We start from the raw sequence: 14,406 nt of genomic DNA on the forward strand, positions 1-14,406 counted from the left end.
TGTGTTGGCATAGTCAAGAGGTGTGAGCTATGTGGCAATGTTGGGAACTGAATTTCATACGAAGGGTCAAGCAAAAGGCATTCCCCCAAATTGGATTTCTTTCCCCAGTGGTAACTATTCTTCCTGATTCAGAAATTTAAAACTTAATCAACTAACTTGTTCAGGGAAATGGGGCACCTTCTAGTTACCTGAATTTTCTGGTTAACTGAGGATTAGGCAGATATTCTTGTGTTTCAAATCTTGCTGAAAAGACTTATAAAAACACAACAGACTCATAGGATGCTATAGTCGAAACATATATTAGACTTCAGAAAGCAGAACGTCAAAGGTGGGAGAGACCTGGTTCTAGTAAATTTCTCTCATTTTATAGATGAGGAAACAGCCTCCCAGGGAAGGGTCCAGCTCCTAGAGCTGGTCTCAAACTCCTACCTCCTATGTCCAAGTTGAGGGCTTTTTGTAAACCTCCAAAGTGCTCTGTTGATCTGAGCAACTGTTCTAGAAGCAAGTTGTGTGGAAAGGGATCATTTTCTCCATTAACTGTTGGCCAGCTACTCCTCAACAGCACAGGTAAGCCAGCTCAGCTAAAGCACCAAAATGTTAAGACAGAGAGCTGGAGAGAGAAAGGGCAAAGTTGGGATGGGGAAGCAGGAAGGAGAAGAGCTTGTTCCAGGTAAGTCAAACCATCACTACCATCTCTCCTGAGACCCAAGTGGAAATGGCCTAAGACTGAATCCAAGAGCCTTGGGAATGGCAATATCTTTCAGCTCACCAGTTCTGCTTCCAGCCCAGACATAGTAGATGTCACCAAGGGGAGAAATCAGTGGGAAAAGAGATCCACTTTCCTTCACATGGCCACCAATTAATGACCAACTCTCATGAAGGTAAGCCCAAGAATTCCGGGAGGGTCAGCATCACCCACACCACTGGTCCTACTACCAGGCCATCGCTTATCAGATGGCAGCCTGAGAAACAACCTCTGTGGAGATGGGGTCTGGCAACTGCTTTTGTGCGTACCACAGCACGGTTACTGAAGACCCAGAAAGAAAAGAAAATTCACCAATATCCTTGGTATTATCACACCGTTCAACATCAGAAAATGATAGGATTTTATAATGATATTTATAGGATGCCATAACCATCTACCTTCCATAGGAGGATGAAAAATGCTATTCACTTCCAGAGAGAAACTGATGAATTCTGAGTACAGACTGAAGCATATTTTTAAAACTTTGTTTATTTTTCTTGGTTTTGTTTTTCCTTTTTTCTACAACATGGCTAATATGGAAATGTTTTGTATGAGTTTACACGTATAATTTATGTCATACTGCTTGCTTTCTTAAGGAGTGGGGGGAAGGGCAGAAGGAAGAAAATTTGAAACTAAATGAATCTTGAAATTTTAAAGAAAATGTAACTGGGAAATATTTAATGAAATAAATAAAATTTAAAAATAGAGACCATGGGACCTTTCTAGATCATTTACAGCTGAAATTTTTCTATGTATTGTCTCCCCCCATTAGAATATGAGGTCCATGAGGGCAGGGATTGTCTTTTGACTTTCTTTGTATCTCCAGCAACTTAGTACTGTGCCTGGCACACAGTATGCACTTAACAAATACTTACTGACTGACATAATTATCATCTTGGAAACTGCCTTTCTGAATTAAAAAAAAGATCCTTGATACAAGAATGTGCTGTTGTCAGTTACCTAAAAGTAGAAAGTAAAAGGAAGGAAGTAACCAAGGTTTTGTTGTTTTGTGGTTGAGACGAGGATCTCTGAGTCCTGCCCATGGTCTCAGGAGAGCTCCAATGGTTATTACCTGTGTGATTACCCAGGTCGGGTGACTTGACTTCTCTGTCATTCCTCAGTTGCAAATTGGGGATAATCATTCTAGTGCTTTCCTGAGGTACTTTCAACCTCATCTTGCTTCACCAAATCATCTGACATAAGGATCACCACTCCAAACAGTCCAGTTGCCCCCATAATCAAGGAGACAACTGTGTTGTCAAGGAACGACCACTGACTTGGGAGTCCATAAATCTAGGTTTGAATCCTGGCTTTGTATGATTTCAAGTAAATCAGTTTGCCATTATGACCCTAAGCTAGGTGGCAAAATTGGACAGAACGCTGGGCTTGCAGTCAGGAAGACATGAGTTCACATCTAGTCACAGACAGGTTGTTGTGTTTGTCCTTCGAAGAAGTCATACCTCCTTCCCCTTCAGTTATCCTCATGGGGATAAAAATGGTACCTACCTCCCTGGGTTATTGAAAGGCTACAATGAGATCATATTTGCAAAATGTTTTGCAAACCTTAAAGCACCATATATATGATATAAACACTTATATGTAAACATATAAATAAACATTATTAAAGCTATGTGATCCAACATGACTAATATGGAAATGTTTTACATGATTGCACACATATGACCTAAATCAAATTATTCACTGTTTTAAAGAGAGGCAAAGGGAAGGAGGTAGAAAACCTGAAACACAAATTATTTTAAATGAACGCTAAAAATTGTCTTTATGTGTAATTGAAAAAATAAAACACAATTTATTTTTTAAAAAATAAGAAGATTAAAAAAAATAAAGTTGTATGCCCAGGCAAGTAACTTAACCTTTTCTCATCCTCAGTTTTCTTATCTGTAAAATGAGGAGGTCAGACATGAAGGGTTCTAAGGGATCTTCCAGCTTTTAATCTCAGCTAGTTCAAGTGGTCAGGCCCAACAGAACTAGCTATTTAGAATACTGAAAGAAGTAATGGCATGTCTGCTGAGTTACTATCAGTTATCTCTGGGGAAAAAAATATGAAGATCAGAGAGAAAGGTCCTACAAAACGACAAAATATTTATGGCAGTACTTTTTGTGGCACCAAATAAAAGGAAATAGATGCCCACCAACTGCAGAATGACTAAAGAACTTGCGGTAAGTGAATGAGGGAATATCACTAAACTACAAGAAATTATATCTATGAAGAATTCAGAGAAGCATAAGAAGATTTATGTGAACTAATGCAAAGTAAACTAAGTAGAAGCAGGAAAACAGTATACACAATGACAAAATACTGTTAAAGGAAAGAGCAAAATGCCAAACTGAAAGGTTTTTTTCCAATTATAATAACCAAGTCTGGGCCCAAAAAAGAGATAAGAAAACGCACCTCCCTCCCTTTTGTGCAGAGGCGGAAAACTAGCAGTATAGAACATCGCATAAATCGGCAGGCTTGTTTTGATTAGTTTTACTGGCCAGACTTTGTTAGTTTTGTAATTTTTTTTTTTTAAGCTTTTGTCTAAATTTTTGCAAGGTTTAGCATTCTGGGTAGGATGGAGGAAGAAATACATTTGGAAATGTAGGTGAAAAAATAAAAGACCAGTATACATTTCATGAGAAATATAAAGAATGGACTTGAAAACCACAAATTGTTGTCCTAACTTTTTTGAAAAAAAAAAGGGGGGACAAGGGGGATGTATTCTTTCAACCACAACTTGGTGACTGTGACATCAAAACTCTGTTTTGTAAGAGAAAATGATTTGTTCTTTCCTGGTTCTCCTCCTACATGTCTTGAATGCATCTCAAGTCTACTTTGCTGTCCTGGCTCTTTATTCAGAACCAGTCCACTTATTGTGTCTCCAAAACTGTCCCAGGCCCTCTTCTCTTCTCCCTCTATATTTTTTCACCAAGTGATTTTATCAGGATTCATTTATTGTCTCTATGCAGATATTCCCAGATTTATCCTGGCCAAATCTCTTTCCTAACCTCCTGTTTCACATCTGCAAGTACCATAGCCCACTGGCTACACAGTAGATAAAGAGTGCTGGACCTTAGAGTCAAGAAGATCCAAGTTCAAATCTGGTCTCGGACACTAGGTGTGTGGCTCTGAGCAAGTCATTTAACTTCTATTTGCCTCAGTTTCCTAAACTGTAAGATAGGGATAATAATAGCACTTAGCTTGCAGGGGTTGTTGTGAGGAGCAAATGAGATAACATTTGTAAAGCGCTCAGTACAGCGCCTGGCACTTGGTAGGTGCTTAGGAAATACTTCTTACGGATTGGTCATCTCAAACTGAATGTTGAGTAGACATCTCAAACTCAGCATGTTCAAAACTGAACTCATTTGTCTTTCTGCCAACAATACCTCCCTCTTCCTAATTTCCCTGTTATTGCTGAGGGCATCACCATCTTCCCAGTCACCCAGACTCACACCCTAAGTGTCATCCTTCACTCATCTTCCCTCTATCCAGTCTGATGCCAGCTCGTCTTGATTCTACCTTTGTAACACCTTTCATACATGACCCCTTCTCTTCTCTAACACTATCAGCTACCCTGGTGTCAGCCTTCATCACTTCAGCCTTGGATTATTGCAATAACCTTCTGCTTGATCTCCCTGCCCTCAAGCTCTCCCCTCTGTTATCCTCCACTGTTATCAGAATGATCTTCCTAAAGGGTAGGTCAGACTATGTCCTCCCTTTCCCCCCTCTCATTCCAGGGGCTCCCTATTACCCCTGAATCAAATATAAAATCCTGCTTAGCTTTAAATCTCTTCATAACGTGGCCTGTTCTCATCTTTCTGGTCATCTTACACATTACTCTCCCACCTGCCCCGAACCTCCACCAAACTCCGCAATCTAGTAAAATTGGCTGCTTTGCTTTTCCTCACACAGGACACTAACTACATCTCTCAATTCTGTATTTTCATTGGGTTCCCCTGAACCTGGAATTCTTTTCCTCTTTGACTCCTGGCTTCCTTGAGTTCCTTCAAGTCTCACCTAGAAGGCCAACCTTCTGCAAGTCATTCTCGGTCTCCTTTTATGCAAGTACCTTTCCTCAGGTTTATCTCTAATTTACCCCTTCATATATTATTTGTATAAAATTGTTTTCATATAGACTCTCCCATTAGATTTATAAACACTTTTGAGGGCAGGGACTGGTTTTTGTTTTTTAATTCCCAGTTAAAGTTTGGTCCAGTTCCTGGAACATAGTAGGCACATAATAAATGCTTGTTGGTTGGCTGATTTGTTACTTGTATGACTGGTGATTACTACTAGCCAGTATGGTTTCATTAACTTAATATCTCCTTTTGACAAGACTACCCTGCTAGTATATTGGAGGAATGGTATTAAATATAGGCTACCTAGATTTCACTCAGGCACTGGACAAAATCTCTCAGGCTGTCCTAGTGAACATGTAAGAAAGATGTGAACTGAACAGATGAATTTAGAACTGGTTAAATGACTGGGGCAAAAGTGTTGATTAACACATAGATGTCAACTTGGAAGGAAGATGCTAAAGCAGTGCCAGGGAGCTCTTCCTGGCCCCATTCTATTTAATCTTTTAATCACTTCTAACTTGAATGAAAGTATAGATGCTTATTGTCAAATTTGTGGTTGACACAAAGCTGGGAGAAAGAACATGTCAGAGGACAGAATTGGAATCCACTGAAAGATCAGAATTAAGGGGTCAATTTACCAAGATGAAATAAATGTATATTTGAGTGTATTCATTAACTCATTCATGTGGATATTTCCCCCTCCAATGGTAACCCATCCATACCTTCTCATCCTGTGGAGTCCTAGTCTTTATTCTCTCACAAATCCATAATTTTTCATTCCATCTCTCCCTCTGCCTCACCCCTCTCTCCTCAACCAATCTTTGCTCTCATTGAGACCTTCAATCCCTCTACCCTTCAGCGCTCTCTCAGGCCAGGCTGTTATGAGGGTAAGACATTTGTAAAGTGTTTTACAATCACAAAATGCTAATATGTGCTAGCTATTATTAGTAGATGCATGGTGGACATAAATATACTACTGGACAACATGCTACCAGTCACTGACAATGATGCGTGAAAAAATGGTGTAAGATGAAATCTAATTATGGATAAATGTAAAGTCCAACACTGGGAGTCAAGTTCTATTCAACAAACATGTATTAACCACCCATGTGTAAGCCACTGTGCAAGATTCTGGGGTTATAAATATAAATAAAAGAATTTCTGCCCTCAAAGAATGCCATGTAAATTCCACTGGGGTACATGATGTACACAAATAAGTACAGTCAAAGGAAAACTGATGAGGTTTTGAAGGAAGACCAGGACTCTGGAGAAGCAGAGGAGAGAGGAAAGGAAAGCATCCCAGGCAAGAGGGACAGTTTGTAGGAATGCAGGAAAGAGTGTCGAGTTTTAAGAATAGCTAGTATACTAGTTTGACTGGAATGTAGTTTGTGAAGGAGAATCGTGTGAAATAAGACTGGAAAACATTTTTTAAAAATCAACCACATAAGTACAGGATGAGGGAAATGTGGCTAGACAACAGTTCTTGTGAAAAAGATCTTTAAATATTCACAGAATTACAAGATTTTTTTTAAACCACAATATCTAGTCCAACTCATAGCTCCCCGTCTCAAAAAAAAAAAAAAAAGAATCCTTACTACAACATAACTAATCACTGATTCTGTGGAATGTACTTCTGTTTTGGTGGACTGAAAACTCAAGGAGTCAACAGTATCATACAGAAGCCAAAGTACAAAGGGAGATAAGATAGTGTAGCAGCAAGCACCCTGACTTATCTATCCAAAGACCAACAGACAGGGCTTTCCTGACTGACCCTAAGCATCACAGATCAACAGGCAGATCCAACTGTCTGACCATACATACACAGTTACCAGAGACAGAAGCACCAACATTTGGGTTTTCAAAGTTGAGGGATCAAGGGGCAGAGCTCCTTAACAGCTACTCAGAATCTCATCTGGTCATATCACACAATTCTTCCAAACAGTAAGCCCTCAAAGCAAAAAAAAAGCCTCACCTCCCAGTATATATACACTTTTCAGAGCCTGAGGGCACAATGTCCCCCATGACCCAGTGCCTCATTAATTAACAAAAGGTGTGGGCCTTCTTATAAAACAAGCCTCCCCTAATCAAGCTTCCTTTAATGGACTTCACCTGAGGCCTATTAATGGGTGGGGGAAGATCTTAAACTCAGATTACAGATAGACAGACAGACAGATAATAAAATCACAGATGGTACTAGAAGCACAGTTTACAAAATGAGGGGATGACATTCCCATGTAGTCCACCCTGCAGTACTTTCTAGGTACCATATTTTAGGAAAGACACTGACAAACTGGAACCTGTCCAGAGAAGGATAATTAGAATAGTGAGGGAATTCAAAACCATGCCACAGATTGAACCAAAGATATTTAAACTGGAAGGCTTAGGGGAAACTAAATGGAAAGATGAGGACTCTCCAAGTATTGGAAGAGCTAGCATGTGTTTTGTTTGGGCAGATTTCAGCTTTATATATATATATATATATATATATATATATAAAACAACTTTCTAACAATTAGTTTTTCAAAAGCAGAATAAAGGGTCTGTCTCTGTTAGTGAGTTATTTATGGAGACTTTAGTAGAATTCTAGAAGGTACATATATAAGAACTGCTGAGGTTTCTTCTTTAATTCAAGGTGCATGGATTAGACTTATCTCCTTTGACTGTCCTACCTTATGTTTGTTACCCATATTACCTTGAACAAGTCATTTTTTATTGGTTTTTTCTCTTAGTTTTATTTATTAGCTCAATAGTTTTCTCAATTTCAATTTTATCAGTCTCTCCTTTGGTTTTCAGTATTTCTAATTTGGTATTTACTTGAGGATTTTTAATTTGTTCTTTTTCAGCTGCATACCCAATTCACTGACCTCCTCTTTTTCTATTTTATTCATGTAGGCGTTCAAAGATATAAAGCTTCCCCCTAAGAACTGCTTTTGCAGTATCCCATAAGATCTGGTAAGTTGTCTCATTATTGTCATTCTCTTGAATGAAGTTGTCGATTCTTTCTGTGATTTGTTGTTTAATCCACTCCTCCTTTAGGATTATTTAGTTTCCAATTAATTTCTGGTTTATCTTTCCATGGCCTTTTGTTACATATTATTTTTATCGCATTATGATCTGAGAAGGATGCATTGACTATCTGTCTTTCTGCACTGGATTGTGAGATTTTTACGTCCTAGTACCTGATCAATTTTTGTACATGTGCCATGTACCTCTGAGAAAAAGATATATTCCTTTCTATCCCCATTCAGTTTTCTCCAGATACCTATCATATTTACCTTATCCAGAGTTTTATTCACCTCCTTATTTCTTATTTTGAGGTTAGATTTACCAAGTTTAGAGAGGGGGAGGCTGACGTTCCCCACTCATATAGTTTTGCTGTCTATTTCTTCTTGTAACTCCCTCAACTTCTCCTCTAAGAATACAGATGCTATACCACTTGGAGCATATATGTTTACTAATGAAATTGCTTCATTGTCTATGGTGCCTTTTAGCAGGATAGTTTCCTTCCTTATTTTTTTTATTAGATCTATTTTTGCTTTTGCTTTGTCTGCAATTAGGATTGCTACCCCTGCTTTTCTTACATCGGCTGAAGCACAATATATTCTGCTCCAACCTTTTACCTTTACCCTGTGCAGGTTTCCCCTCCATTTCAAATGTGTTTTTTGTAAACAACATATTGTTGGATTATGGTTTTTAATCTATTCTGCTATCCATCTCCATTTTATGGGAGAGTTCATTCCATTCACATTCACAGTTATGATTACTGTGTCTTTCCCTCCATGCTCTTTCTTTCATTTGTGCTTTTAGTTCTCCCCTGTCTCCCTCTCCACAATAGTTTTAATTTTTGACCACCGCCTCCCTCAGTCTTCTCTCCCTTGTTTCAGCCCCACTCCCTTTTACTCCCCCTTTCCTTTACTACTTCTGGACAAATCATTTTCCTCCATGGGCCTCAGTTTACTTCATCTGTAAAAGGAAGGGTTTGAACAAGATGGCTCTTGAGATCCCACTATCATTTATCTGTTTACTGAATATCTTTACATAGAGGTTCTATACACATCTCAAACTCGACGTGTCCAAAACTGAATTTATCATCTTTTCCCACCCCTCATTTTGACATTCTAATTTCTCTTGAGGGTGCCACTTTCCTTCCAGTCACCCAGATCTGCAACTTCACAGTCACCTTCATATCTTCCCTCTCTCTCCATCATTTGCCAATCCTTGCAGTTCTACTACTGCAACATCTCTCACATTTGTCCCTTTCTCTACACTAACATGGATGCTTCCTGGTTCAGGCTTTCATCAGCTCCTGCCTTAAAGACTGCAAAGGCTCCTACCTAGACTGCTAGCTTTCAGATTCTCCTTATCGTACACAATTGCCAAAATAACCTTCCCAGTACATACCTGTCTGCATCACTCTCCTACCCAGAAATCTTTAGCAGTTCCCTATAGCCTCTAGGACAAACTATAAAACTCTCCTGCTTTTCTAGGTTTATGGCATTCTATGTTCTGGTCCATGTGGTCAACTTGCTGCTCCCCAAACTCATTGTACTAGCTCCTGCTACCTACGTGCTTCTCATATGTCCCTCATGCCTGGAATCTACTCTATCACCTCCTCCTAAAATGCCTAGCTTCCTTCAAAGTTCAACTCTGGTACCACTGCCTAGACTAGAGGAAGCCTTTCTGTATCTCCTTAGTTGTTAACATCTCCTCCCTCTTCATGCCATCATGTAGACACACCATGTCTCATCCACTCAGTAGAATACAAGGGCAGAGACTGATTTATAGTGATATTCCATCTCACAACCTAGCACAGTGTGTTACAAGCAGTATGTGCTTCATGAAAATGGGAAGGCTGGATTGGATTGCTCTCCCTAACATTATCTATACTTCCTCCAAAGTACCCTACCCTAACCCTGAGTACATAAACTCTCTATCCTCCCTGACTTTGCCCACACCAATTCCAAAGTCTATAATGTTCCAATGAACACAGAAAAGGGCAGAAAATTTAGAGGGGGACTTTCCATAGAGCTCTTGGGATAAAAGAGTAATATTTCAAGAAATGAGGAAACAAGCAGGAGAATGTGGGGGGAAAAATAAGAAGTCTGACAGCATTTGGGACTTGAAATGAAAGAGAAATTGTAGGGTCAAGGTGGGATTACCAGATGAAAAAAGTAAGAGGTCGGAAGCCTTACCAAGTTTCTCTGGCTAAGGACCATGGCAGGCAGTCTGTGGGTGGCCTACATAGAACATTAGAAACTGGACACAGATACGAAAGAAAGGCAGCGTCATTTAGCAGAGAGCAACAAGATCCAACCCTAAATACAGACAGTTTGGGTACAATGTGCCCTTCAGAAAGGGTATGGTGACAGCCCTAACTAATTTATAGGGCCTCCAGGGTACAGTTAGGGCAGTAACTCAGAAAGCAATACTACCTCTCACAACACAACGAGGCAGCCTCACTCTGTTCCATGGTGGTAAAAACTGTATTACAGCATCCTCAGATCCCGTAACCAATGAAAGAAGACAAGTTTACCCAAACGAGTCCTGACAGAGTACATTTCTGGCAAACACAATACTATGCACTCATTCTGCCCATGTCCCGAAGAAACTATTTAGCTTCCTTATATGGCCCTTCTGTTCAGCACTGTCCTGTACCATAACGAATGCCCCTGCTGCAGAAACGAAGATCCTGGGGAAGAACACAATTCTTTGTGCCTCGTGCTCAGGAATACAAGCAAGAGAGTGGAAAGGGAATGGGAACAGAGATGTGGGTGTGAACTCTGATTCTGACACTGGTTGCGAGACCTTGGACTGACTGAACACCTCTATGACCCCTGTTATTCCTTATTTGTGAATGGGGGGGGGGGGAGGAATATTTGCACTCCTTACCTTACAAGGTCATTTCAAGAAAGACACTATATGTAAGTGAGTGGTTTCCAGGTCTCTTTTTAAGGTGGTGTGGTATAATGGCATGAAGAGTCAATCTGAAATCAAAAGATCTGGACCCAGTCACTACTCCATCAATGTTTGCTTAGCTAAGGGACTTCAGGCAAGAATTTCATTTTTCTGGGCTTCATTTTCCTCATCCACAAAATGGAGCCCATAATACTTTTACTACCTCTACTTCACTGGGTTGTTCTGAAGAAAGCAGTTTATAAGCAGGCAAGCACTGTTGAAATATGAGCTGTGGTTAATGTTAGTATGATTTATTTCACTAGAAAAATTGGCCATGTTAATGGAAAAGTCAACAAAAACACTACAATCTTCTGGGCTGATTTGCTGGGATAAAAATGAAAGTAGATAAGTTGTAAAACTTTTATTTAACCTCATTAAAACTTACTGTTTCTTTTTCCCTACGTATGATATACTTTTTAATTTATTAAATATGCATTGTATAGACAATAGCCTTTCTAGAATGTTATTCATCAATATTTGGGTGTATTCAGGACATAAATAATCTCCAGAGGAGAGGGCCATGTGGGAGGGATGACAGAAGCCATCAACAGATTAAAATGTACAACATACACTTGGTCCAATATAGATCAATGATTCAAATAGCCACCAAGAAAAACACTCCATTACATTTTATCAATGAGTAATATGCCTATGAATTTTTTTTCCCTTTCTTGAAATGAGAAAAACTCTCAAATGTACGCTGGACATCTCTGGCACTTGGATGCCCTTCAGTCCCTCAAACTGTGTCACTAAAACTAGGATTACCTTTCCTCTTAAACCAAAGATTTTAAGTTTTTTATGTATGACTGGCCCCTCTGGCACTCTGGCAAAATTTATGGACTGCTCATCTCAGAATAAAATACAAACCATTACAAAGGAAATCAGTAATAGTGCTGAAGCTTCTTTCCATCTCCATTCCAGTTCCTCCAATCTGAAATCAGTATATTCCTTTATAGGATTAGAAAATAACCTTTATAGGATTATTGATCAGAAAACTAAAAGGGACCTTTATCCAGTCTAGCCCTTGAACTTTATACATGAGCAGACTGAAACCCATAGACAGGCGAATTATTTGCTCAAGGTCACAGAGCAAGTCAGTAGCATAACCAGGACAAACTCATGTTTCTGATTCCAAATCTAATATTCTTTCAATTAAGTCACAGCTTTCCATGGGTGCCAGGTTAATCTTCCCAATGATTGGTTCATTCCGCAATGTTTCTTCAAAGAAGGTCTACAACCAACCCTGTTTTGCTTCACTTTTAGGGTCCTCCACCATCCAGCACAGTTCTATTGGTTCAGTTAACAACTAGCATGGAACCTTGAACACAAAAGGCCCATAATAAGTGTTTTGAATCAAATACTAATTCTCCACTTCCAGATGGTCTTTCCTCCTGCCAACCCCCCCTCGTATTTTGCTGCCTTTCTGCCTTTACTCATGATGATCACTAAGCTTGAAATGCATTCCCTTTACCTGTTAAATTTTTCTGATCCTTTAAAAACCCTAACTCAAATCACCTCTTTCAGGAAGACTTCCATGATTCCCTGTAGATAAGAATGACCTTCCTCTCTGATCATAACACTGTTTGTGTACTTCTCAATGACACTTTTGTATTCAACATTTGTGTGATGCAAATGAGTTCTATCCTTTATAAGATCCATGATAGCAGGGTCCAAGTCTTTTCTACACTTGCTGTATTCCCTAATACCAAACACAGTACTCTAGAAAGTATAAGTGCTCAATAAATACTTGTTGTGACTAAACAATAAGGCCAAAAATTTTTTCCCTATTTAACCAATCTTTAGATTTCTAGACGAACAGCCAGCATAATGCTTTAAAACAATGCAGCAACCAGTCAGTGACCCTGGACACACTCCAGGCAGGGCTCACACAATGTCTGAGGACATGACTGCAAAGAGAATGTCGTCCTAAATGAACTAAAAATGATGCTAGCTGGAACGAAGAGGCATCCAGCAGAGCCACAAAGAATGACGGAGGCGGCAAATAGCTTGTCTCTCAGACCGCAGGGTGTACAGTTTTAACCTTTATAAACTGAAAACAAGTCTGCCTCCTGTTAAGAGTTTAAATAACTGCACACATTGCTGCTGACCTGTCAAATTAAAGAGCACATTAGACAACTCAGTTTAAATCATCTTTTAAAAACAACCTCTCAAATTTATCAAACTTGTATGAATAACATGGCACAGTATTACCTTAAAAAAAACCCAACACACTAAGATTACTTGCTAAACTGTTTTTACAAGGGGAAGCTTTGCAGACAGCTCAATATTTAGGGAGCTCACTGAGCACATAACAGAGATCACAGGAACTGTGTTATCCTGGCAAGACCGAGCCCCTAACAGAGCACAGTTTCTCTAATTCAGGGATCAGCTTTTTCAATGATCCCAGTACAATGTTCAAATGACTTAGATTGCTGTTGGTAGTTTTTCATTCAATGTTACTGTTTAGAACAAACTTTCAGCACTAATAATAAAAATAAACATCTCAACTGGCTTCTCTCTTCAGGGATAGGGTCTCTGTAAAGGCTTACAAGAGTCCAGGTTTCCCATACTTTCTGAACAAAGGCCCCATTCCCATTAAGATATAGTTATGGGATAAGCCAACCTTTACTCAGCTTGCCACACAGTCCTCAATATACTAATGTCTTTATACATAATGCCAAAATTCACCCTGAAAATCTCTGGTCTTAATAGTGCCCCTAGGGGCTACTTTGGCTGAAAAGCCCTGGGTGATGGTTATTAATGAAGCTCATTATGAAGCCTGGGGTCAGTTATAACCCTAACCTTAAATAGCAGACAGCTGATTACATCGCCTACTACTTCAGCCACCGTAAGCGGCAAGTCAGACGTCTCGAGTCCTTCGTCTGTTACTCAAGATGGGGAAGACTGCCCTGGCAGCACCATGTACATGTCTCACTAAAGCTTATTGTTAGCAATTGCCATGCTTGGGTGAATCCATTCAGATTACTCCATTAGCCTTAAGAGAAATCACATTAAAAAAAAAAACCACTATTACAATAAATGATTTATTGATTGTTTTAAGGGATTTTCCCCTCAAAAGAAAAAGTTTAAAATGTTCCCTTGCTTTTTTGCCCCTTGTCTGTACTCTTCTCCTTTTAGCTGCCTCCATGTGCACCTTGTATTCCTGGGCAAATACACAGGGGTGCCAAACGAAGGGCCAGAGGGCCAATATGTGTGTGTCTGTGCTTAGAACCTTCCCAGCTTGGGAGAGCTCCCCAGACAGTAGTACTGAGGTTGCATTTCCTTCAGAAGAACAAAGTTTTTCATCCACAATGCCTCTTGTTCACAGGAGCCTCCTCCTTAGATGGGCTGCACTTTCTAGGTGCAAAAAGAGGAGGAGGAAAAGAAAAAATGAAAACCATCAAACACAATATGAAGTACTTGCTGTGTCAAGACCATGACTATTTCAATGTTCATATCAACTGCCTTCTTGCAGAGTCAACTACAACCATAAAATGTCTTTGAGCTCTGTCTGGGGCCCTTCCCAAACCACAGGCAATGGGCAGAGGTCTAGAGGGCTTTTATGAAGAGGACCCAGCACAACGCGGCTGCCGCCTGGTCTGGAGCCAGGTGCCAGGATACTTTAT

At 39.7% G+C, this 14,406-nt stretch overlaps 1 protein-coding gene across 4 annotated transcripts in view; it reads right to left on the reverse strand.

Moving 5' to 3' along the window:
- Positions 1-13,810: 13,810 nt before the first annotated feature.
- POLD3 (DNA polymerase delta 3, accessory subunit) overlaps positions 13,811-14,406 on the reverse strand; it is a 67,012-nt gene continuing 66,416 nt past the window's right edge. For all 4 annotated transcript variants that reach the window (XM_072610854.1, XM_072610852.1, XM_072610853.1 and 1 more), the window contains one exon: positions 13,811-14,137. In XM_072610854.1, coding sequence (XP_072466955.1) covers positions 14,083-14,137 — 55 coding nt within the window. In that variant the 3' untranslated portion in view covers positions 13,811-14,082. The remainder of the gene's footprint in view (positions 14,138-14,406) is intronic.

This window comes from Notamacropus eugenii, chromosome 5 (assembly GCF_028372415.1).
Source record: "Notamacropus eugenii isolate mMacEug1 chromosome 5, mMacEug1.pri_v2, whole genome shotgun sequence".
NCBI classification, from domain to species: Eukaryota; Metazoa; Chordata; class Mammalia; order Diprotodontia; family Macropodidae; genus Notamacropus; species Notamacropus eugenii.